The following is a 24,760-nucleotide window of genomic DNA, read 5'->3' as shown; positions in this document are numbered from 1 at the left end:
GTAAATCTAAAGAGGGGGAGAAATATTCACACATAATTTAAAGAAGTGTGTCTTTCCGAACGGGAAAGCTAGTGGTACATATTCGAATTTTTAGCAAACCATTTTTTGAAAATATTTTGACGAGCACCCGGAGTTATGAAAAATTCCTAAATAGATTCATCTAAAGCAGTGGTAACCAATCCTGTTCCTGGAGATCTACCATCCTGTAGGTTTTTATTTCAACCCTAACATCCCTGATTTAACTAATTGGCAGCTCAACAATTAGTTAAATTGTCAAACAACTACTGTTTAATTAGGTGTGCTTTGCAAGGTTAGCGTGAAAATACACTCATACAACATGGAGCGTCTGAGCCGTGGGGACGGTTCAACATTTGAAGTCCTGCGGTGGACTTCTGTCACTAGGACGCAAACTCGCCACAAAGGGAATTATATTTCATTAAAAAATACGTTATATAAGTTTTCATTTATTATTCCCTTCAGTCCTTATTGTATGCACTTACACGTAAACCGTTCAGTTAGTGATGCTGAGGTACTAAAACGCAAATGTATCGCTTTGGAAAAAAAGGGAATATTTTGAAGAGCCACGTTCACCAAGACTGACAATGGAAGTCCTTTTATGATTGGATATGGCACCATGGGCGGATACGAGGGATTTTTTCTGTCGGCCTTCACGTGTTCATTCGTAGACACAAGCATTGTCCTAGCAACAAATTATTTGACTCTTTTTTATGAGTCGTCCTTTTGCTCCTCCCCTTTCCTCGAGAAACCTTTTACCGAGAGAGAATGAATGGCATTAAAGGAACGGCAAGCTTGGAACACTCATTGGCCGATGGCAAGGGACGGGGTGAGGTGGTAAACGCGCAGAGACGCGATTGGCTGGAGGGCAAAGCCATGGGTTGGCCTATCACAATGGACGTAACTACAGGGGATTCACATGTTTACCAGTCCTGACTTCGGAGAGGAGGAAAACGGAGCAACAACGAGAGAGTAAGTTTGTAAATGGTAAAGTAACCAAAACACTGATTAAATTTTTTTTATTCCTTTGGGATCATATATTTTAATGCAGTTTTCAGTTTTCTCCAGCTCCTAAGGTGTATCATTATTCCGTTCGTTCAGTTATTTTGGGTTGTATGTGCCAGAATTGCCTGGGCCATATTTGTTTCTGCGTGCGTGAGTGACTCCGTGCGCGTGTGTGTGTGTGCATGCGTGTATGTATGTGTGTGCATGTGTGTGTATGCATGTGTGTGTGTGTGTGTGTGTGTGTGCGTGCGTGCATGTGTGTGATACTGAGAGAGAGAGAGATCAAAATTGCACTACTGATTTTTTCAGCAGAATGTATGGCAGTTGCACCTTGCTACTGCTATTAACTGCAATTAACTTAACCAGGACGTTTTCCATTTCCTCCCCAGGTTCAGTCATGGTTGAAACTGGGCTTTTGTTGCTGAAGGAATTCCATCCTCTCCACGGGCAGACTGAGTCATCTTAGCTATAGTGTACACAAAAAGTCAACCTGCACACTGTGCCAAATAATCAAATAATGATAGCTTAGAATGTCTTCACACAAGACTGTTGATATTAAATCTACACCATTAGTACTACTTTTTTAAAAAGCTGACTTTTAAAAAAAGCTGAATAGACCTCTTTGATGCAGAAAATTTGATGTCTAAATGTATGTGGTACACTTATCAAGGGCTGTGTGGGCACAGTGTCAAATGTGGTCTGATTGCGTAAATATGGGAAATGAGGTGAATGAGGTTCTCATGTCCAGTTAGGCCAGTAGTGACACTGATGAGGACACAGGCAGCCCAGGTTTGGCAGTCCAGGTCTGAGCAGGCACAGACGTGACTTCATTAGCACTGTGCAATGGTACAAGAAGCGCACTTTGTTTCACAGAAACCTCTGACGTTGTGCAATAGCAGTACACGCACGCTTCAGCGGACACTTTAGTTTACAGACCTGCAGAGCCTGTCGGGGGTTTGCCATTTTCGGATCGATTCATCGCCAAGGACACTCGGCGCAGGAAAACTCAGGGATGACGAGACCCCAGCTCCTGGAACTTACCTCAAGGGACGGCCGGTTTGGGCCGCACACCTCCTGCCCCCCGTCGCCCCCGGCGCCCCCTCTCGCGCTGGCGCCGCCGGTGGCGCCCTGGCCGCCGGTGGACTTCGCCCTGGGCGCGCTGGCGTGCTGCGGGGCCTGCGTCTTCACCAACCCCCGGGAGGTGGTGAAGACGCGGCTGCAGCTGCAGGGCGAGCTGCGGGCCCGGGGCTCGTACCAGAGGCACTACCGCGGGGTGCTGCAGGCCCTGTGGGTGGTGGGCCGGACCGACGGGCTCCGCGGCCTGCAGAAGGGCCTCTCCGCCGGGCTGCTGTACCAGGGCGTGATGAACGGCGTGCGGCTCGGGTTCTACTCCTACACGGAGGCCGCCGGCCTGGCTGCGGCCCCCGGCGGGAGCCTGTTGGCGGGCGCCACCGCCGGAGCTCTGGGCGCCTTCATCGCCTCCCCTGCCTATTTGGTGAGTGGGAAGGTGGGGTGGAGGGGTGTGTGGGATGGAGGTTTTGGGACAGAATGGTCAACATTTGCATTTTTGCTGATTTCTTTCAATTTGGCTCCCGTTGAGAGCAGCGGTCTTCATACACTGAAGGTCTGTGATATTGATTCCCGGTCATGGGGAGCCACAGGATCAGCTGTTTTTGTTGTTATCCTGCACTTGATTGATTTAAAGCAGTTGATTGCAGTTAACTCACCATAACTGGTTTCTTGGGTCTGAATTGATTGCTGATATTAAGGGGGAAAAAAAACAAAAACCAGTAGTCCCTACAGTTCGCCAGGACCAGGAATGAATATCACTGCTGCAATCTCTGTTTTTTCAGTGTGCACAATACTATGCAGTCTGTATACTGCACACTTTTCCACATACTGTTCTCTGATATTTTTGGGAATTATCACAAGTGCTTAAAAATAGGCTGTCTCTGGATGTGCTTGGGGCTGGGTCGAAACCTTTTCAAGACGTCGGCAGTTCTTGCATGCCCCTGTTTAATGTGACAGCGCTATTTGTTTTTTGATACTGTTTCCATGACAGAGAACAGTTGGCAAAGATGAAAGTGACTCATGTTTTCATTTATACATTTTTAGATTGCCAAAAAGTATGTATTCTTTGGAACATGTAGTGATACATATTTGTCGCCTTGTTTCAGTTAGCATGCATGTACATGCATAGTCATTCATTTTGGCGTGCCAGGTACACACCTAGTAAGGCGGTTTGACAGGTGTTTAGGATATACAATCAAACTTGTTTTTTCAGAGAACGCTCAAAGTGCCCTTGAAATATTTTAGGCATACTTTCCACCTGTCAATCAATGTATCAAACCCAAGTACCTCATCTGCCCTTCCTTGGGAAAGCTATGTTGTGTGAGATGTTTGTGTATGTCCGGGTCCCTAAATATACTTCACCCTCAGTCTTGTCTCCTCTGTCAGAAAGTTCCACTGCCCCACCCCCAGGCTAGCAAGTGACAGGCAGTGACATGAGAGACCTGCCTGACTATTTTGAGACATGTGGTCATGTGACCCAAGGGAGATGTGTCTGTCAATCACACCGCTTGTCCCGAGACCTTCACTCGAGTTACGGATGCAGAGTCATCTTCTCGTCATCGGCGTCGTTCGGTTCGCGTGTGGGGGAGAGAGAGAGGGAGATGGTGGGGGTGGGGGAGGGGTGGAAATGGAGGGAGATACTTGGAAATAGCAGGCGAAGGCACAGGGCAAGATGGCCAGAAACAGAAAGAGGTGGATAGAGAAGCAAAGAAAAAGCAGTGCCATGGGGTAAAAGCAGTGTCCTCAGAAGGTGATCCTTGGAAAGACAGAAAAGGTGTCATGTGAGTGCGTGGTGATTGACGTGAGAATGACTCGCACGAGAGCTGCCAAACCTGAACTGCACAGGACACGCCCTCTATTCTGATGCAAGTGATAAGACACGCCTTTTTTTCTGATTCCTTTTGTTTTGAGATGAGGACAAAAGGGCTGGAAGGATTAAGGACTGTTTTTGAGCTTGTCTTGCCTCTCTTCCTCCCCCCCCCCCCCCCCCCCCCCCCACCCCCACCCCAGGTGAAGACTCATTTGCAGGCTCAGACAGTGGAAACCATCGCCGTGGGCCACCAGCACAACCATCAGGTGAGAGAGACTGAGAGAGAGAAAGAGAGAGAGGGAGGCGGGGGTAGAGAGAGGGGGAAGGAGGTGGAGAGGGAGGGGGAGAGAGAGGTGAATTGAATTGATTTTATTTACTTATTTTCTAACTATAGCTGTTCTGCTTGGTGTTACGCTGCACATTGTTTCTGCGTTATTCACGGTTGCCAGATTGTGTAATGTCGACTTCATTTTTCCACTGTTCCCCACGGTTCCTTAAAGAGATGTGTGCTATCTGCTTTCTCCTGCCCTCTCTTCTCTCCTCTCTCTCTCTCTCCCTCTGCTGTCCCTTCTCCTCTGGTGCAGCTGGCTCTGTATGTACACGGTACAGACATTCTGCTGTGGAACGGTGTGTGTATTTCTGCAACTGAGATGGCGTGCTTCTGGGGGGGGGGGGGTGGAAACTGTGGCACCACTGCTAACACACCCCCTGAATTTTCCCGGCTTTGGCCAATCGGGGATGAGCACAGAGAGGCAGGAGCAGATGCACTATGGGGCAAAATGACCTCTGAAACTCCTGATATGACTCCAGAGTGTCTCACCCCCTCTGATAAACCCTTGTGTGAGATTAGAAATGACTCCATCTCTTTCAAAGTTTAGGCTTTGTTAAAGATTACAAGAAATCCATATCTGAAATGGACTGAAATATCTCCTTTGGTCAAATTAAATGACTTGATTTAAAAGGAGCATAAAAGCAGAGAAACTGTGCTCATCATTTGTCATGTGAAAATGACCCAAGTTGAGTTCACTGTATCTTCAAAATCTATATATTAAAGCTATATTGCTTCTTTCAGGAAATATAATAATAGTTTTAAGTTGTGGCATATTCATAACTAATTTATTGTGTTTACTGATGGTAGCAGAGGAGTTGTACATAGACTCTGAGCTGTTCATATTGGTCATATTTGTCGCTGAAAGATGCTAGCTATGTCTCTTTACCTCATTAATTTGAACTTTATTCACTGTCATTTTAGTGTCTGTAAATGATTGCAAAATGTTTTACAGTTGGGAAGATTTCTTAAGAAATGTTCACTTGTTTGATGCAAAAGCTGCAATAATGTTCTCAGATGGATGTTTTTTTTAAAGAAGTCTACTCTTGTTATGGATTTTCTTTTATCTTTGTCTACACAAGTGCTTTCCCCCTCCTTCCTTTTGTTTGCCTTGTTCGTTACACAGGTAATTTCTGCACACCAGTGGCATGAACACTGTGCAGCAAGAGCACCATGTCACCTTCATTATATAACATTACATTACGTGCATTCAGCAGACGCTCTTATCCAGAGCGACTTACACTACTTTCACCTTGTTACCTACTTAGACCTTCACAAAGGACTGTTTTGTAAATTTCTTCCTTTCAACCTTCTTCTTTGTCTCTTTGTTATTATTTCTCCCTTTCCCCGCAGGGCGTGTCGAACGCGTTCGCCACCATATACCAGCGGGAGGGGCTGCTGGGGCTGTGGCGGGGGGTGAACGGGGCGGTGCCCAGGGTCATGGTGGGGTCGGCGTGCCAGCTCGCCACCTTCAGCTCTGCCAAGGAGTGGGTCGCCCAGTCACAGGTCAGCTGGGGAACACTGCGGGTCAGGAGCAGCTTGCCTGGCCCGGCATGGGGTCACAGGCAGTGCCTGTGCTTATTAGTACTGTAGAGAGAGCAGAGCGGGGTACAGAGTAGGTTTTGTCCCAAATTCTGTTGGTGTCGTAAATGTGCACTCGAGACCAGTAGTGGCACCTGCTGCAGCTCTGGCAAGGCTCTGTGTTTTTGGAGTGTCTTTTTAAAATGTCTACTGTATTTTGTACTTTTATATGTTTCTTTTATGTATTTTTATGGTGAAACCAAGGGCATCTTTTCCCTGTGTGGACAATAAAGTTTCATATTCGCATTCGTATGGTTCAGGGAGAGGAGCGTGTTACCCAAATGTGTTAAATCTCAGTTGCTGTCTCTGCTTCTCTCTTATCTGGCTGATGATTGGTTTATACCCGCTTTGGTTTCTTGCAGTGGTTCAATCCAAACAGCTGGCTGATTGCCTTGACAGCTGCCATGATCAGTGGGGTTGCTGTGACCATCACCATGACGCCATTTGATGTCATCAGCACGCGACTCTACAACCAGCCTGTGGATGAGCTGCACAGGGTGAGGCCTACGCCCCCCCCCACCTGTCTGACCCTACATCGGTCTCAGCCTCCTACCTGCAGGCACCTTTGTCGGTCCCTAACCTCACCCACCTGTCCCTACCTGTCACCAGTTTACCTGTCCTTAGCAGCCCCCCCCCCTTTCTGCTGAATGACACGCCTTCTTTAGTCCTTTAAAAATCTTCCATCTCCAGGACTCTGGAGTCAGCCAGCCGCTACAGTCACTTCCTATGGAGCACATTCAGCCATGTTACATTACATTACATTTATTTGGCAGACACTTCTACCCGAAGCAACGTACGATAAGTGCATACCGAAGGTCATTGGCACAACTACGAAATGCAGGTCCGATAAGGTACAATACTCATTTTGTAACTAAGGTAATGCTGGTGTGAACATGGGAGTTGTCATTAGCCAGCTGTAACGAGCAGTACACAGTGGCTGGATGCAGTTGTCCCTCCCGGGGTAGGGTTTCAGTCCGCCTCGGGTTGCCTTGATCTTCTCGGGGCTAGCACTCTACTTAGCTGCTGATCAGACACCTATAGGTCACCAGCTGTCAGTGTGAAATGCATCCTGTTCTCCGATTGGTGCGAGCGCTCCCGCAGTACACCGCGTGGCTTGCAGCGTGTGAAAGAGAGTCATGGATCGGTGTATAGGAGGAAGGCTTTGGCTTGCGCTGCAGTCTGCACAGGGGCCGGTGAAATGGCTGCGGTGGGAAGGATCCCCTCTGGGTGCAGGACTGTGCCACAGCATGTGTAACCCAGCAGCCTCATGGAGTCTGTGAGCAAACCGCTTCGCCGACGGCACCGTTTTTCTCCATGCGGCTTGTAGTCCCTGCCCCTGCACGTTATATAAGAGCTTTAAAATAATGCAGTTTAATTGGTCTACAAGGTTTGCTCTCTTCTTAGTTTTTTGAGAGTTGTTTGCAGTTTGAGCTCCTTTTTTTTAACCACTCCTTGTGATCTGGTTGACTGTCCAAACAACGAAAAAGCAAGAAGCGTTTTTTTTTTCTCTCCCCCCCCTCACCCATTTTCTCCCTCCTCCTCTCTCCCTCCCTCCCAGGGCCGCCTGTACGGCGGCTTCTTGGACTGCCTGCTGAAGGTGTACCAGACGGAGGGGCTCCTGGGGCTGTACAAGGGGATGGGCCCCGTGTTCGTGCGGCTGGCCCCCCACACCGTGCTCAGCATGCTCTTCTGGGACCTCCTGAGGCAGAGGGCGTTTCGGTACTACGGGGGCCGGGCTCAGAACTGAGCCAAGGACCGATGCCCCAAGGCCGCTGGCTCGGAGAGCGGGAGGGGAGGGGAGGGGGTCAGGGTGTGGGCATTACACCAGGGGTTTCTTGTTTGTTTGGGGGAAATGTAGCCTGAGAGGGAACAAATGCTAGACTGACCAATTGTGCAAAGGAGGTGAAATTTGCGTTTTTGTGCGCATGTGTGTGTGCACGTGTGTGTGCACGCGTGTGTGCGCGTGTGTGCACGGGTGTGTGTGTGTGTGTGTGTGTGTTTGTGGTGAGGGGTGGAGAAGAAGAGTAAGAGATTAAATTTGACTTGGTAAATATTAGTATTAACATAAGCTACTCATGAGTCATTGGTTTAGCTTCAATTTAGATTATTTTTTTCAGGCAAATCAAGTTGTTCATGTCAGGCTAGAAAATAGTGTAGGCCGACATCTCCTTGCCTGGTCTCTTTATTATGGTCATATTCCATCATGCCCCTACCAAGGTCAGGCATTATATGACACCACAGCACAGGCATTACCTTACATTACGTTTCCAATTTAACATCCACGGAGGAAAAACACTTGCCGTCATGGACATTGGCCCAATTGCTCATGAAAATGAGCAAAAAACAAGGACTGTCATTCATCGTCATTGCGTGCATACTGTGTTGGTCCGCAAGGCTTGTGGACAAATGTATGCTGAACTTGCTAAAAATCTGTGAATTAACCCGGATGTTGGACATGAAGACTGTGCTGCTGAAGGGAGAGCTCCCAGGGAAACACTGAACTGTACAAGAAGAGTTGGGCTGAACAGCAACTGTTTCCACAGCACAGCCTCTTTGAAGAAATCTTAACTCAGGATGATTAGAAGCCATGTGAACTGCAGTCCATTAGAATTTAGACAGTGACATCATTTCTGTTGTTTTGGGTCTGTACTCCAGCACATTGGATTTATAATGAAACAATGAATGTGAGTTAAAGTCCATGGCAACTCTAATTTCAGGATATTTCACATCCTTATTGGGTGATCCTTGTAGGAATTTTATAGTCCCCCAATTTTATGGGACAAAAGTAATTGGGCTGCTTCTTGGCCAGAAGTGTGTCCTGAATCATTCGTGCATGCTCAAGACAGCTTACTAAAGGTCTAGAATTTACATTTTCATTTGGAGTCTGTTGCTGTTGTCTCTCAACATGAGGACCAAAGAAGTGTCAATGCCATTAAAGAAGGCCATCATGAACCTGACAGATCAGAATAAATTGATCAGAGACATTGCCAAAACATTTGGTGTGCCAAATTAAACTGGAATATTGTTAAGAATCCAGAATGCACGGGTGAGCTCAGTAATAGCAAACAACCTGGTAGACCACGGAAGACCACTATAGTGGATGAATAAATATTTGTGAAGAAAAACCCCTTTTCAGCTGACAAACATATCAAAAACACTCCAGGATGTAGGCATAGATGTGTCTAAGACAACAAGTAATTCCCACACAGATCACCTAATATGGATATAAATGCCCCCACATTAAAGCTGACAAGTCTGGATTTCAACATCATATTAGTTTTTTTTTGTTTCAAATCCTGTGTGCTGGACTGTACAGAGCCAAAACAACAAAAATTGTGCCACTGTCCAAATACTAACACACCACACTGTATGCTGCGGAAGTAGCACATCCTGACACAAGGCAAAGTAAGCCACCCCAGTGGTCTGGCTGTGGATTGGAAGTGCCATTTGCAGCGCTGTGCTTCTGCATGTATACTCAGCACAGTGACCTGTGCTTGTTGAGCTTCCACTGCGCTATAGGGTGGAAGAATAACCTCCGAAGTTTGTCTCAGGTCCCCAAAGTGCTGCAGACACTCCCCCAGACACTCCCCCAGAACTATCTGATGAAGAATACTGAAGAAAGCACTTTGGACATTTTTTCCTCACTACAAGCTATTCTGTTGCACTTAAAAGTTAAGACTGGAACCATGAATAAGCTCCCTGTACCCAGAGGTCTGGTCCCATGGCTGCTGAGAAGCAGTGGTTGATGGGATACTGACCGATAGGCGCAGTATTGTGGTGATATTTTTCATATGCTGCTGTAGGTATTCACAAAGGGCCTTCGTCTTAATGAGAAACTGCATCCTGTAAGGAAGGGAAGGGAGGTCGTGTCTTTTTAACTCTTCTGGTTGAAAACGTTTTAGTTCTGAACGTTTTTACAAATGATGTCTTATTTTTTTTCTTCATGTGAATCTAAACCTGAACCATAATAAAGGAACGTTTTGAAGAGCAATGTAAATTTTTTATAATTTTGGCATTGGGGTGTCTGGATAATGAGAGAAAGGAGTGAGGGGAACAATTTATGATAACAGTTATAAATAATTTATCAGAAACTTTTAGGCAAAGTGACCTATGAGTGCAGTTCACATAGCAAGAAACACCATACGAGAGACAAGTACAGATACAATCACGTAAATGCCGCCGTCAAGGTGCTTGTCTCTAGACCTGAGATAATGGGTGAGCTTTTTTTTAAAGATAGAAACTCTGAATTAAATAAAAACATTTAGTTGTCATTTTAAAAGATGATTAGTGTGACCTTTGCAGATTCACCTTTGTGAATCTGTCTTCCTGACTGATTCGGGGCGCTCGATGCAACTTCGAAGGATGAGGGTAGAGAAAAGAGCGCAGCTGGAAGGAATCCAGATAAAACAATACGATCGAAAAGTAAGGGCAATTGTACAATATGTTATCTGGAAATCTATCTGAGCATATTAAATCCATGTAGATTACGGATGTATGTATCTGGTGGAAATCAATTGTATGATAAATTTTGAATGTAATTCCTTGTTTCAATAAGACTTGTCGGTTGGAGTCCAACTAGCCGCAAAGGCAGAATAACCCAAATAATACGAATGGTTCCCCATCAGCATCAATTCATCTACTATGCATCACGAGAACCACAAGGGGGCGCAGTTTTACCAAGTCACTCAAAGTAACAAACACGCACGACAAGATTGGATTGCAAATTGCATAATTTGGCTACAATGCAATTTATTAAAATCAACTGACTGGACACGCGTGGAAAAATAGCTAAATCTGTTTCATTGTACATAGCTCACACAATTCTATAACCGCGGTTTTGATGGGGTAAAGTGCGATTAAATACACATTGTCCCCGTGTGTGTCTCATAGCCTCGATGGTAAATTCTTACTAAGTATACTATGTCATCACAAATCCAAAGAGATTGTGGACAAATTACGGCAAAGTCTTATCTAACACACGCTCATACTTTGTATTTATCATATATCCCATAGGCTATACAACTATGATATTAATTACTGCGGTAAACTATTTTCATGTCGGGTGTGCACTTAGTCTGAGCCTGCACAAATACACAAATTTGGTGTATGTGTGGAATAATTGGTAGATCTTGAAATCGCATTCGCAAGTTGCAGCAGTACAGTAAAATATATTATTGCATGCTTGATGAAAAGAATACTCCGCATTACTCCATAAATCTTTGCATTCATTTATTGACCTACTAAAGTATTTTCTTTTTTAAATGCCAGATGAAAAGAGTAGTCCGCATTACTCGCATTAAATAGCTCTTTCTGTCTTTCCAGACGTTGTGTTTAATTCCACCATTGGCCTACTCGGTGTAGCCGCGCAAAGAAATTTGACGAGCGGATAGTTTGACAGTTTTTCAAAGAATTGATTTATTAAAGGAGCAATCTCTGGCGACCTTTGAAACACAAACTAACAGAAGGGAAAAGAGAACTGGATAAAGAGAAGGGCAGTAATTGGCGTAAGTGAAAGCGGAATTACAGCGAAACCTCTTTTCGTTTGTCATTTAGCCTCGGACAGTAAGGACAGTGCGCGTCTCCCAACTTGCCACAACTACCCGTGGAATCGTATTCACTTAAGTTAGGTTTTCATTTATTAGCTCTTTGTTAATTGTGGTTTAGGTTGGCTGGACTTGCACCTCATTGTAACCGCGGTTACTTAACGTCGCGAGAAAAATGCTGTCCTTCATACGCTCCTGGCTGCCCGGTATACCTGGGTGGTTGACATTTGAGGCGAACCCCCTGGATAGCCTGCTACAAGGTGAGCCGCTGCTGTTAGTGTCAAAGCAGGCTATTTGTATTCAGTTCTTCACGTGCTGTTTTGGTACCACCTGCAGCTGTTGCTCACACGTGTATAATTGTTAGTAGCTACCCACATGGTACAGGGGAACGCTGCTGACAATGACAGTAATGCCGTTCGCATGTTCCCCCAGGGCTCGTGGGCGCGTGCGGTGTTTCAGTGCTGTGCAGTTTGATGAGAGTTCACCTGTTCCTGAAAGCTACGAGGTGAGTTTGGCAGGGCAGCTTGATCTGTAGTCTCAAGCTCAATGTGCACGTTTCAGTCCGAGCAAACATAGCGTTCCCCTAGCGTACTGTAGCTTGCATAAGATGTAAGGTAAATGTATGATAGCTCTGACACCTGGTAGTGAAGATATTCATGTGTACTTTTTCAGTTTGCGCTGTCATTGTGCGTGAACATGATTCATTGCCTCATTTCAAGTGAAAGGAGTACATGTAAAGCGGTTCTTTCCATTTCCAGCTGATTTGTTGTATTTCTGAAGGAGCCCATGCATCTCCTGAGCTCTCTTTATTTTCTCTAATATTTCAAGTCCCGTATGGTTGTTAATTTTCAGGGTTGCTGTATTCTCAATGCCAAAATCTTTTTTTTCTCACCCCCAGTAGCGACAAGGAGGAAAGGTGTGGTAAAAAGCCATCTGGCACCAAGGGAGGGGCTGTAGGCAGTTTGGGCCGGACTCTCCAGTTCTGGATTCTGACCGGGCTCCTGGGCTTGATTGGTCCTCGGGTCGCTTCCCTTGTGGTTCTGGAGTTCTGTCTCCGAGCTGGGTCGGCCAAGATCACTGCCGGAGCGGTAAGACCCCGTTTCCTAAATTTGGTTCTGCTGCCATTCTGCGTTTTATGAAATGATTTCTAGTTAACTGGCCCTGGCAGAGACCCTGCTCCTTCTTCCCTTGGACATATTACGCTGACCCTTCCTATCCTCTTTCCGCTGATTGTGTACTTTCTGTAATTCCTATTATTTTCCTTCATCCCTTCCAACAGGATGTGACGTCAAGTTATGCCCAGTCGCACCTGGTGCAGTGCCAGTTCTCTCTGGGCTGCGCCCTGAGCTGCAGCCTCCAGTTCCTCCAGGAGGGGGCGCTGCACCGCTCGCTCAGCCTGCTGACGGCGCTGCTGCCGAGCTGGCTGCTGGCCAGCCAGAGCGAGCGGCTGCGTCGCCACGCGACGGCGCTCTACCCGCTGCACAGCTCCCAGCGGTACTGCGGCCTGTGCATGACGCTCCTGGCGTCGGGCCACGCCCTCCTGCCCCACCTGTGCCGCGCCGTGGTCGTGACGTTCGCGGTGGCCGCCGTGGCCGCCATCTCCACGGTCAACCACCACTTCCTGTCCGCCGCGGACACCCTCCGGTTCTGGACGCCGCTGACTATATGCTACACCATGCTGGTGGTGTACATGCAGGGTGAGTGAGAGCTGGCGGTTGTGCTGGGATGTATGGTGTACCCCGTCGGTACTGCTAGCGAAAGGGGAGGTGGCAGTGTAGTATGGTGGTTAGGGAATTGGCCTTGTATCCTGAAGTTTGCAGGTTAAATTCCCAGGTAGGACGCAAGGTACTAAACCTGAATAACCTGAATTGCTTCGATATGTATTCAGCTATATAAATGAATACTATGCAAAAATTAAATATTTGTGTATGTTGCTCTGGATAAGTGACTTACGCTACTTACACAGCTGACTGTAATGTAATGGACATACGGGCTAGCTGGAGAGGAATGAAGGACGGGGTGGAGAGAGCTTGTGGACACATGTACTGTACTATGAAGTGTGCATACTTAATGCAAAGGATTTGATTCCATCTCCGTCTGCATTTGTACATAACACCTTAAACTCTCCACTACATCAGAGGACCAGCATCGCCGCCCTGGTGGCGAGGTTTTGCTGCACACAGCGGTGGTGCGCCTGGGGGCGCTGCTGGGGCTGATGCTGATGCTGGGGACCTGGGCGGACGTGGGACACATCCTCCTGTGCTTCCTGGGAGAGATGGCCTGCCTGATCCCCTCGCAGGACCTGATGGACTGTGTGACAGAGGTGAGATTCCTGCGCCTCCCCATGGACCCCGGCCCGTGTGGCTCATCCGTGTCTCTCCCAGAATGCTTCAGTACAGTCCTGGGTCAAATATATATTTGTTTTGGATTTAAATACTTTTCTACGCTTTACTGATCTTGTCTGGTGTGTTGGAACCAAGTTCAAACCCTACCTGCTGGTCATATTGGCAGGCTCAATTACACCAGGCAAGATCAATAGAGCACAGAAAAGTATTTGAATCCACAACAAATACGTATTTGACCCAGGTCTGCTTCAGTACTACCTGGTGCAACCCTCAGTCCAGTGGTCGCCCACCCGGGTCCTGGAGAGCCACAGGGTGCGCTGCTTTTTGTTTTAACCTTAAATTGAGGTGAAAGGTGAGGTGACTTAACTGTGTTAATCAACTGCTGTAATTGTTTAGGTGCAGAGTAACCACAAAAACCAGCAGCACCCTGTAGCTCTCCAGGACTGGGGTTGGAGACCACTACCTCAGACCATCATATGCATTGGCGTGGTCATTGTAAACTGTAAATGACTGGTGATTGGTGTCGCCCAACAGGAAGAGAGTCATGAGGCTGTGAACAAATCCCCACGAAGACTGAGCATGGACTCTAGCCCAGTGACACCTTCAGAGCTGGCTCTGCCTTCCAGCAAAGAGCTTTAGGAGTCTCCCTCCTGTGGCAGGAGAAACTGTCAGCATTTTGTGGACCCCTATCTCCCTCAGCAAACAGATTGTATGCAAGCAGTGCACACACAAAACACCCCACATGTGTGCACACACAAGGAGCACCTGCATACGTGTGTGTAAGCTCACATGCATACACACAAACAAAACACACACGTACACACGCGCATGTGCACAAGCACAAACATACACTGGACATGCAGATACGCACCCTGTAAGGTGGTGCTGGGTGCAGAGCAAAGTGAGACGGGACTATCTTCTCTGAAGGACATGTGTGCTGTTACATATCTGTGTTCCATGTCCTTTTCAATCATTTACCAAAAGCTGCTGCATCAGCGGAACAGGAGGAGCAGAGAGTGGAAGGCCAGACTGTATCCTGGAATCTGAAGCTAGAATACACAGACAAAGGGGAGATAAGCGGGCAGAGAGGTGAATACAAAGGTCATCCAGGTCTGTTTTCTAAAAAAAAGCAAACAACATTTTTAAAAATATCTTATCTCGCGCATATAAATACAGCTTTAAATTGCTGACTATAATTTGAGACCTAACCTACAGGGAAAATGTGTTGGGTGCACCCAACCCAGCACTGTCTCTTGGTCCAAGTTTTCTCAGTTGTACCACCACCAGTCACTTTTTACCACAACAGGCACAGAACTGGACAAAACTGATGATCCGTTGATTTGAACCATAAGAAATTCCATTCTGCATTTAGCTTTGGACCTCGTTCTGTTTGCTCGTCAAATTTGAATGGCTTGGCCTTGTATCTTCTTTCCGGTCACATGCAATGTGCATTGTCCTTTGAAGACTGAAGAGAGTAAAGCAGGGAGTGTGAAAAGGGCTGAGTAAGTGCAGGAGCCGGAATGGCGGGTAAACAGAGCTGGGGTCGGTGGGAAGACAATGCAGTGTCTATGGCCAAAGGACGATGAGGCAACTGGGACAGTCAGACCCCCACCGACATGCAGATCAGACTCCTGACTCGGGGCTTTCCCAATTACCGAGTAATCTCGGTGAGGAAGGGTTAAAATAATATAGGTTGCAACGCTATAATTTAGTCTAGAGAACACGATTCTGCAGGTGTCCTCATAACCTGAAAAGGATATATACGTTTTCCAGTTATCCATTGCAGTGACAGTGTCCACTAACTTTCAGATGTGTTCACTTTGAGGTCCTGATGAAAATGTTGCTGGTGATTCCACATAAAGTTGGCATGTCTTTTTGATTTGTTGTTGTCCTTAAACCACCACTACCTTCTGTTTGACATTAAATTATTACGTAAGTGTTTGAGGAATGTTGCTTTATAAAGATATTAATACATTTGGGCTCTGTTTTATCCTTTATCTTTAGTTTATAGAATGGTGTTCTTATTACATTTTCACCTCTGAAAGACCAGCAAGATATTGTCTGTTCATGTTACTGCTGTACATAGAGGAATAGGCAGGTACATGCAGAGTCACATCCTGGTCTATCTCCAGAAATAAAAAAGGGTGGTCCGTGTGTGTGTGTGTGTGTGTGTGTGTGTGAGATTTTGTGTGTGTGTGTGTGTGTGTGAGTTTGTCTGCGTGTGGGTGTCTGTGCATGTGTGTGTTTGTGTACGTGTGTGTGTCTGTGCATGTGTGCATGCATGCGTGTGTGTGTGCGCGTGTGTGTGTGTGAGTGAGTTTGTGTGTGTGTGAGTTTGTCTACGTGTGTGTCTGTGCATGTGTGTGAGTTTGTGTACATGTGTGTGTCTGTGCATTTGTGCATGCATGCGTGTGTGTGTGTGCGTGTGTGTGTGTGCTTCATGATTCGTGGGAAATGAGTGGGATTTAATGCAGTATATCAGTGAGTCACATTAGAATGTGCTGATTTGGACAAACTACACAGAGCACTTGCACACACACACACACACACACACACCGCCCAGCTACAAATAGAGAACTTAAACTTAAAACTATCCTAAAAAGGTTTTTTGATTGTTTTCATGATTAACAAGCTTGCCATTTGAAGTGAGGACAGCCAAACAGTAACTGATTCCTGTGTGCTTTTAATTGCGTTTGAAGTTGTACCATTGCAGTGCCCCTTTGTAAAGCTCACATTAATAATTGAAATGCATTTAAACTGGCATGAGTGACACCTGGCTGCTGCTCTTGTGTATGACATTGTGAGGCATTTTATGGACTAGAACGAAACCAGACTGTGCCAGGGCAGGCTGAACAGGAACCCATATATGCAACTGGGAATGCAAAATTGGGCAGGGAATAGATGGGACCAATTTGCAAGGTTCTTATTCATGAATGTAATTGCTGTCATTATTTTAATTATAATTATTATGTAATTATAGTTTCATATGAAATCCCTCTCACACTCAGACGCATGCATTTTGGCACACGTGTACTTTTGTAATGTGTACACACACACTCACCAACTCACTCACACACTCACCCACACACATATACACACACACACACATCCCTGTAAGTAGCATACATTTTCCACAGGCACTCACAAACACAGGAACACTCTCATGCTCCCAACTGGAGTCTTCATGCTTTTAAAAAAAAAATGGATTCAACATATTCATGAGCTGTACAGATAAAACGAAACTTCCTTAACTCGACTTATAGTATAGTCTTATAAAATGGCCAACTGCCACCAGGATGCCCTTCTGATACTGCAGGGAGAGTGCAAATTATTTTCCATGGTTGCTTGTGTGGGCTGAATCTGTGGTGTTCTGGCGAACCTCTCACTCGCGCTGCATAGAGAGACTGTAATCAGGGTTAGCGCAATGTTTGGTGCAATGTGGGGGTGTTCGAGTTACAGGGGGTGTCAGTTATCCCCCTCCAACTGGGGCTCCTGGTCCTAACTGACGAGAGAGGGAAAAGTGGGGGAGGGGCACGTGCATGGGGGCGGTGATGTCATTCCTGGGGCATGCTCCTTCCTGCAGCTCTGACATCACTGTGGCATTCCATTCCGCAGACGCTGGAACAACACAGACCCCCCCTGACCCAGCTCAGTTCCCCCTCTCCCTCACTCGTTCTTTCTTTCTTTCATGCTTTCTTTCATTCTTTCTTTCTTTCTTTTCTACGTTTTAGCTTTCAACCTTCCCTTTTGAAAATGCATTCCCAAAACTTTCTTGATTCCCCCCCATTTTTTCTCCATTTGTACTGTTTCATGCGTCCATTTTTCTTTTTGTCAGTCATTTTTTTCAGCTTGTCAAAATATTTGCACTTCTCTTTTCTGCCCAGTTCTCCATCACTGGCCTCTCCCCCCCCACCCAAATTCTGAGTCAGAAATAGCGCTGTTGGCGTGACAAGGTTTGGGCGGTTTGAGGCCAAAATATTTGCAGATAGAGTTCAGCAGAAAGGCAGAGTGGGGCGGAAGGAGGAGCGTGAAGCAGGACACAGCACAAAGACGTGTTCTTCACATCAGCTGACATCTCTCACTGTCCTCTTCTCTGCTGCGGTCTTGCTCATTTCCCCCTCTCTTTTCATCCTCCCTTTCCTCACCTTCTCAGCTCTCTTTTACGTTCTCAATTTTCCACATTAAAGAGAGAAGGCTGATAAAGATGGCGTGTGCTGCAGGGCCACAGTGTCCTCAGCCCCTACACCACACAATGCCCAATGCCCTGGGTGTCAGCAGTGACATCTGGCCAATATGAATCTTTTTCCAGACCCATAAATTAGAATACGATGAATAAATAATGTTGAGTCAATATTGACTGAGAAGCGACTAGCCCATGTGCTCTATTGAACGGAGCGGGGGATGGGTAGAGGAGGAAGAAAAAAGAGGGGCAATAGCTAACAGTGAGGGTAGACACAATGAGGGAGGTGGAGTGAAAGAGAGGTTGGAGGTGACACAGTGAAGAAGGGTGAAAAACAGGGAGAGAAGCGGAGAGGGAGAGAGAAGGAACAGGCAGGTAGAGTCACATCCTGTTTGATTTCCAGAACAAAAAAGGGAAAGGGGGGAAGGGGGGTGGAGTGGGGGGGGGGGGGTGGAGGGGTGGAGGGGGGGGGTACGTGCGCTTGCGAGTGTGAGTCTGTGCGCATGTGAGCGCACGCATTTTATAGCGTTTTGTCAGTGATTAACTGTTCACCTTTTACGGTTGGGAAAGTGCTGTTGCCATCAGGGTGTGTGTGTGTGTGTGTGTGTGTGTGTGTGTGCGTGTGTAGGGGGGGTGGTTAGCAGAGAAGGAGGGGGAGAGGGAGAGGGAGGTAGTGAATGAGTTGAAGGAAAAGGAGTGGCTTTTTCTAGATAGTCACCGTTTTTCTGCTGTAGTCCTTCCTCAGTGACGGCTCGGGACCGACACAGTAGAGCGGAAGGGGAGAGAGAGAGAGAGAGAGAGAGAGAGAGAGAGAGAGACGAAAAGAAGAAAGACAGAGCACTTCTAGACGCGGTCTCCCCTCAGGTAAGAATGCGCCGAAAGAGAGAAAGAAGGAAGCGGGGGAAATGAGAGAGGATGGAGAAAGCCGATAGGCTGAAGTCAGGCACTTTTAAAACAACAGCTGCTCTAATTACAAAACCACTCATTCTTACATAATGATTTAAAAACGATTAGTGAGGGCGATAAAGTGAACAGAACAGAACTTCGTTGTCCAGAGAAATTTGTCTTCCGCTTCACAAAGTTGGTTAAAAGAACAACAACAACAACAAAAAACATACAACAATACAATAAATAAACAACGCAGTTAACAAAATAATGTGCAATTGAGCATTGGGTTAGAGTGCAATTAAGAATTCAATAGTTATAGCATTTGGCATTAATATGCTATACCCTCTTGATATATTTGCCAAATGAATATGAAAATGAAACTTAACAAAAGAGCAGAAGAACAGGATCATAGTCAGAATGGCAAATATAATAAATGCAAACAATTTAACAATGATTTGCTACTGTTGCATGTATCTCCGTGTTTATGGGTGAATCTGTAAAGGTATGTGTGTGTAGCAAATGCTCAAACAGACAAAGTTCATGGCTTGTTCTGTAATTGTGAGTATTGCAAAATGCCCCTTTCTTGGTAAATGCGTGAATAAGCCAGTGTATGGGTGTTACCATTTCCAGAGTAGTTGTGGACACATGGCTGTTGGTGTGTGCATGTGATGCTCATGGTGTGTCAGCATTGTGACATCACAGTGGGATCTTCTCCCGTTCCTGTCACCGTCGTGTGTCTCAGCGCCGGGGGCCAGTCTGGGACACCTCTGCTCTGGGGTGTCTGCATTGTGCTGAGTCAGCGATGAGACACTGAGTCAGTGTCCCGTCCACAGTCCCCTGTGAGTCAGCAGCTTGTGATCGCAACACCGGGCTGCCTCACAGGACCACGAGCCGCCCCTTCACCCCCTTCAACCCCTCCAACCCCTTCAGCTCTGCGTTACATTTAATCAATGAATGAAGCTCAGGCTTCTGAGGTGGCACTTGTGACCCGGGACAAGGTCAAAGGGCAAAGGTGGAGGGGATCAGCACTGACAGGGTCTGTCCCCTGCTGATGTGGGACACAGTTCGGAGTCCCTTTTCGGAGCTTCACACGTCCAGCGCTTCGCTGGCGAGGAATACTGAGGAGCAAACGCGGAAATGTGTCTTTTTTTACGATTGCGCAACTAGATGCAGGTAAAATGTGAGTGTAGGTGTAGCTGGGTGAGGCTTGATAACACATAGTAATGCCATGACACACACACACGCACACACATATTCAAAAACATACACTGCACAAGATCTGGGAGTGCGGTCCTGTTGACAGAGGGAGTCACCTCCTTGCCTGAGGTGCAGCTCTAGGCTCCTTCAGCACACCGTGCCTTTGATGGAGCAGTTTTGCATGGGTGTTTTTGGGTGGTTCTGCTAAAGACCGCGCGTCTCACGGCGTAGACTCGCTGCAGGAGCTTGCCCCATAGCCGGGACAGTCAGAAGCCAAATGCCCTAATATAGATGTGTGCCAGCAGCTGTGTGAGTGGTTATGTGCATATTTGTGCATGTGTGTGCGCAGTCCCGCGTTGTATGTTGGTGTGCCAGTCAGTCACAGATATAGGGCTCCTCTGTAAAAGAGACTTTGGTCTCAGTAGGTCTACGCTGGTTTAATAAAGGTTAAATAAATTTTAAAAAATCTAAATGCGCATCCCAGCTAGCAGACGATGCTCTCACAATGGTGCTGCAATGTAGTGGCAATATTATAACACTAACAAAACATTCCATTTACAGTGTGAGGACATTCTGTGTTAACTGGGATATGAGTAGTAATTGCAGCTGTTTGGTAATCTATTCTATTCTGATATGGGAGACTGCTGAATGACGATAATGAGTAGAACTATCATCATCATCATAACCGTACACTATAATAATATAGTGATATTTTTCTTTTTGTTTTAGTCCAGTTGCCATGGCGTCGGCAGCCCCACAGAAGCGGGTGGTGTCCTCGGTCTTCATTACTCTGGCCTCCCCGCACCGCGCCACCGTGACCCCGAGCGCACACGCCACCAACACGCACACCGCCACGCGCGTGAGCCCCGAGGACAGCGGACCCAGCGCGGTCCCGCACGACGCGCGCAGCGACGCGCGACACGCCCACGCCGCTCCACCCAGAGACGCGCCCGCCGCCGCCGCCCCCTCTCGGGCCCCCGCCCCTGCCCCCGCCCCCGCCCCCTCCGGCGCCGTGCCCCCCCGCCCCTCGCAGGCTCTCCTTTCTCCGGGCACCAGGGCGGCACCTCCCCCTCCCTCTGCCAGCAGCCTGCGTAGCCCTCCATCCTGGACGGAGCAGGCAGCAGCAGCAGCAACTGGAAACAGGAAGAGCGAAGGTGATGAAAAAAATGGCCGATATTGTATTTATATTTCAGGTGATCAGTAGGGGAGGCCAAGGGGATGCATGCCTTTGACACCCACACGATTTGATACTGTTGTTAGCATAAATATTATCTACAAATTAAGGTTAAAAAATATTATGCAAATGAAGAGGACTTATGATTCTGATCTTGCTGCCATGACTCAAGACTGTTCCTTTACTCTGGCTGTTCTCAGACTATCTTCCTCCACCTCCACCTCCACCTCCACCTCCGTCCCCGCCTCCGCCATCCGCCCAGGATGTGGAGCTCTGCTCAGAACTCACCTCCCCGCTGCCTCCCCCACCTATCCTCGAACCGTCAGCTGATCCCTCTCTCTTAGTCAGCCCGGGTCGTCCTCCCCAGTCTGCTCCCCAGGTAAGAGAGACTGTTGAAATTGTGACTTTTGGTTAGCGCTTGCCTCAGTGGTAGTTGGTGAATTGCAAAGTCAGCTTCATGTAATAACTACACCCATTTTTGGTTGTTTTATGTGAATAATGATTATCTACTGTTTGATATGGATTCTCCAGTTGCACTTGTTTAGTTAATTTCCTTTTAATTTACTAGCTGTGTGTTTCAGTACTATATATGAAATGATGTAGTGTGAAGGTTGTACTGGTAATGGTTCCTTATTAAGTAAATGTGCATGCTTTCTCTGTGGGTAAAAAAGCAATTGGCTTTTAATGGGTTCTCCAAACTATTTTGTAATTCTCTAAAAAACAAATTTCCCCGTTTCACAAAAATCTTCAGCCCCACTGTTTGTAGGACAGTGACTGCCACAGATCTAAATTATTATGGAGGTGAAATTGAGAATATTAAGGAGGTGGTCATGCTAGGTAGCTGAAATGTGAATTTGTGCTTTTTATAAGGTGGTTTTGCGAATGCTCAGAGAACGAACATATTTATTGACTGATTTTCTCTGTAATGTTGAATAGACAAAAAGAAAGTGGTCTTGTACACAGAATTCCTTGTAAATCTTTGTGACCCTCTGCATAAGCTGTCTTTACTTTTCATTGGAAATAAAAAAGAACTCCTTGTCTCTTTGTCCATCTCTGTGAACTTCTGCTTCCTTTATTATACATATGGAAGGCAAACAGTAACCAGTGCATCAACTCAGTTGTCCTAATGTTGTCCCCTGTGATGTTCACAGATGAGTAAAGCAGTGGAGCTGGAAGAGAGAGCACCCCCTGGTGGTGGGAATCAGGACAGGCTGCTTCAGCAGGTTCAGCCAAGCCAGGGAGAAGAGATAGGTCCAGGGAGTAGAGGTGAATTTAGAAGTGGTGGAGAGGTGCATTGGAATCTGTAACTTAATCCAGCCTTACTAATTTCAGCCGTTACCTTGTGAATTAACTCTTGTGTTCCTGAACTCTGCGTTCCCTAGATGTGTGTGGCTTTTGTCGAAAGCCAGTGGCTCTCGCCGAGCCTGCAATTGAAGCCCTGAACAGGACATATCACGCTAACTGCTTCCAGTGCAGACAGTGCCAGACCGCTTTGGCTGGGCAGATGTATTACAACAAGGCTGGGATCCCGCTCTGTGAGGAGTGCTATCTGGTACGTGCAGCAGTATTAACACCAGTGTCAGCTCAGGACAGACACGGTGTTACATTTAATATATTACTATATTGCTTATTGTATTTAGAAATACAAATGTATTAATAATAGCTGCATATTTTTCGAGTGCATCAATTCTATATCATTCCATATTTGAGTATTGTGCTAATTTAGTGTTTTTATTCAGTGCTGTTCCATTTGGCCTTTCCTGCAGGCTAGTCTGGAGCAGTGCTGGGCATGTGGAGAGGTAATCAAGGACCATGTGATCCGAGCACTAGGACGAGCTTACCATCCACCCTGTTTCATTTGCACAACGTGCAGCCGGCCAATCGGGGAAGAGAAATTTTCTCAGGGGGAGGTTGGAGAAGTGTACTGTCTTCCCGACTACTACAGGTAGATAAACGCGTGCACATGCAGCCCCTCTCTGCAGGCTTGTTCCTGCTTCTCAGCTTTTAGTCTTGCACTCCATCTTTTCCCACTAAGATTTTTTATTTTTGGGTAGGGTCAAGAAAAACAGGACCACATACTTTAGTGCCACACGCAATAGTTTAAATGTTAATAAAACTTTTTTTCAAATAATGGAAAAACATTTAGCAGTGATGTTACAAACACACCCACACACAATTGCAGGTGACTGTTATTGTCTTCAGCTTAATTAATTCATGTCTTTATTATGGACACATAGCCAGTCCAGAACCATGGCTGAACATAAATGGCGTTTGCCTGTGTGTTCTGTGCCTCTGGTGACTCATGGTGTTCTCTCTGTGCATGGGTGCTGAAGGAAATACGCTCCCCAGTGCAATATTTGCCAGCAGCTGATTGTCCCGGGAGAGGATGGCAGGGACAGCTTCACTGTGGAGTGCCTGGGCCGCTCTTTCCATGAGGACTGCTATCGCTGTGAGGTACGCATCTGAGGTGTCCACGTGTGTTGAATGGGACAGTGCGTGGTGGAATAAGCAGTGAAGTAAAAACTGTGAGGTCATCCTCCTTGTGAAAGTACGACAGCAAAATACGTCCGAAATTATCGTCTGGCAACGATTGTATTTTCCAGAATGTCCGTGTCTCTTTTGCATTGAAGAACAACTGAGTTTCTGCATTACCACAGTATCTCCCCCCCCCCTCCCCTTTCTAATTCATACAGGTCTGCAGCATCTTGCTGTCAACTGAGCCGAATGAGCAAGGCTGCTATCCTCTGGACGGGCAGATTCTCTGCAAGCCGTGCCACTTGACTCTTGTCCAGGAAGGCCATCGCTAAGGCTCCTAAAAGGGAGGGAGCCCCAGACTGCAGCTGAGGGACAAGCCCGGAGAGCAGGGTGTGGACAGTGCCAGCGAAAATACAACTCCCTCGACCGCTGAGCTTTGCGCTTTTTGTATTTCTCAGTAAGATATCTGAGCATAAAATGGGACCACTGAATGTCTTCATATTTTAGTATTCATAAAAAGGATTGCTGTCCCCATCATTAAAAAAAAGTGTATAAATGATATATGTAGCAATGTGTATGTTTGTCTTTGATTTCTGATATCTTTCCCACTTTTACTTGATAAATGTTCATGTATTGTGCACTCTTTTTCAATATGCACCAGGAATTTCAATGCACCAAAGATATTTATTCATTAACAGTTTTCAAGTATTTTGTTATTTCATGTATGTTTTGTTTTTTATATCATACACTATATACTTAGATCACCATTATACCATTTACAAAAAAATAATTGAAAAAAATAAACTAATATATTGAATTTACTTCATTTGATGGGTTGTGTGATTTGGTGGTTCCTTGTTCACTTTTCGACTCCCTCTAATATTCCCTACGCTTGGGCGTCCCCCTTCCAGTTTTTTATCAGGTCTCTAGATCAAGCTTCAGTGTAGTCCACCTTGCCTCCAGGCCATTTTCCCCGGCCTGTGGCTTCTCATATTTTCTGAACTGTTCCAGTGCAGGCACTGCATGTTTTCACTTTCATGTTTCCCTCCTGAATTTTGCGTTTTCTTGTGGACAATGCCTCCTACTGCTCTTGTAAACCCGCTCAGATCTCATGTCTTATTTTGTCGTATCCTGGCGGAAAACCGTTC

The 24,760-nt window shown here is 46.5% G+C and overlaps 3 protein-coding genes across 5 annotated transcripts; all 3 read left to right on the top strand.

The window, feature by feature from the left end:
* The first annotated feature begins 800 nt into the window (after nt 1-800).
* On the top strand, nt 801-9,801 carry slc25a34 (solute carrier family 25 member 34). 2 transcript variants are annotated; one of them, XM_064304049.1, is made up of 6 exons: nt 801-1,002; nt 1,410-2,515; nt 4,102-4,167; nt 5,583-5,735; nt 6,173-6,307; nt 7,369-9,801. In XM_064304049.1, the coding sequence occupies exons 2-6, from the start codon at nt 2,033-2,035 to the stop codon at nt 7,555-7,557; spliced, it is 1,026 nt and encodes a 341-aa protein (XP_064160119.1). In that variant the 5' UTR covers nt 801-1,002; nt 1,410-2,032; the 3' UTR covers nt 7,558-9,801. The 2 variants fall into 2 exon arrangements, with proteins under 2 accessions (XP_064160119.1, XP_064160118.1); XM_064304048.1 differs by having other exon boundaries at nt 804-987.
* A 127-nt stretch (nt 9,802-9,928) lies between these two features.
* LOC135237200 (transmembrane protein 82-like) lies at nt 9,929-15,677 on the top strand. Of its 2 annotated transcripts, none has more exons than XM_064304047.1 (6): nt 9,929-11,613; nt 11,786-11,858; nt 12,255-12,441; nt 12,633-13,050; nt 13,492-13,676; nt 14,233-15,677. In XM_064304047.1, exons 1-6 carry the CDS (start codon nt 11,529-11,531, stop codon nt 14,335-14,337), a joined length of 1,053 nt encoding a protein of 350 aa, XP_064160117.1. In that variant the 5' UTR covers nt 9,929-11,528; the 3' UTR covers nt 14,338-15,677. The 2 variants fall into 2 exon arrangements, with proteins under 2 accessions (XP_064160117.1, XP_064160116.1); XM_064304046.1 differs by having other exon boundaries at nt 10,893-11,613; nt 12,252-12,441.
* A 2,835-nt stretch (nt 15,678-18,512) lies between these two features.
* fblim1 (filamin binding LIM protein 1) lies at nt 18,513-24,433 on the top strand. The gene is made up of 8 exons (XM_064305456.1): nt 18,513-18,742; nt 20,693-21,117; nt 21,338-21,516; nt 22,289-22,403; nt 22,520-22,689; nt 22,904-23,082; nt 23,471-23,591; nt 23,831-24,433. The coding sequence occupies exons 2-8, from the start codon at nt 20,703-20,705 to the stop codon at nt 23,942-23,944; spliced, it is 1,293 nt and encodes a 430-aa protein (XP_064161526.1). The 5' UTR covers nt 18,513-18,742; nt 20,693-20,702; the 3' UTR covers nt 23,945-24,433.
* The last annotated feature ends 327 nt before the right edge of the window (nt 24,434-24,760 follow it).

Source organism: Anguilla rostrata, chromosome 13 (assembly GCF_018555375.3).
Source record: "Anguilla rostrata isolate EN2019 chromosome 13, ASM1855537v3, whole genome shotgun sequence".
NCBI classification, from domain to species: domain Eukaryota; kingdom Metazoa; phylum Chordata; class Actinopteri; order Anguilliformes; family Anguillidae; genus Anguilla; species Anguilla rostrata.
The sequence above is the reverse complement of the archived record's forward strand: the minus strand, read 5'-3'. Positions and strand labels throughout refer to the sequence as shown.

Coding starts and splice junctions, on each gene's coding strand:
- slc25a34 (XM_064304049.1), top strand. CDS start 2,033: ATGACGAGACCCCAGCTCCTGGAACTTACCTCAAGGGACGGCCGGTTT. Junction 4,168..5,582: donor GCCACCAGCACAACCATCAG/GTGAGAGAGACT, acceptor CTTTCCCCGCAG/GGCGTGTCGAACGCGTTCGC. Junction 5,736..6,172: donor AGTGGGTCGCCCAGTCACAG/GTCAGCTGGGGA, acceptor GGTTTCTTGCAG/TGGTTCAATCCAAACAGCTG.
- LOC135237200 (XM_064304046.1), top strand. CDS start 11,529: ATGCTGTCCTTCATACGCTCCTGGCTGCCCGGTATACCTGGGTGGTTG. Junction 11,614..11,785: donor CCTGGATAGCCTGCTACAAG/GTGAGCCGCTGC, acceptor ATGTTCCCCCAG/GGCTCGTGGGCGCGTGCGGT. Junction 12,442..12,632: donor CCAAGATCACTGCCGGAGCG/GTAAGACCCCGT, acceptor CCCTTCCAACAG/GATGTGACGTCAAGTTATGC.
- fblim1 (XM_064305456.1), top strand. CDS start 20,703: ATGGCGTCGGCAGCCCCACAGAAGCGGGTGGTGTCCTCGGTCTTCATT. Junction 21,118..21,337: donor TGGAAACAGGAAGAGCGAAG/GTGATGAAAAAA, acceptor GGCTGTTCTCAG/ACTATCTTCCTCCACCTCCA. Junction 23,592..23,830: donor AGGACTGCTATCGCTGTGAG/GTACGCATCTGA, acceptor TAATTCATACAG/GTCTGCAGCATCTTGCTGTC.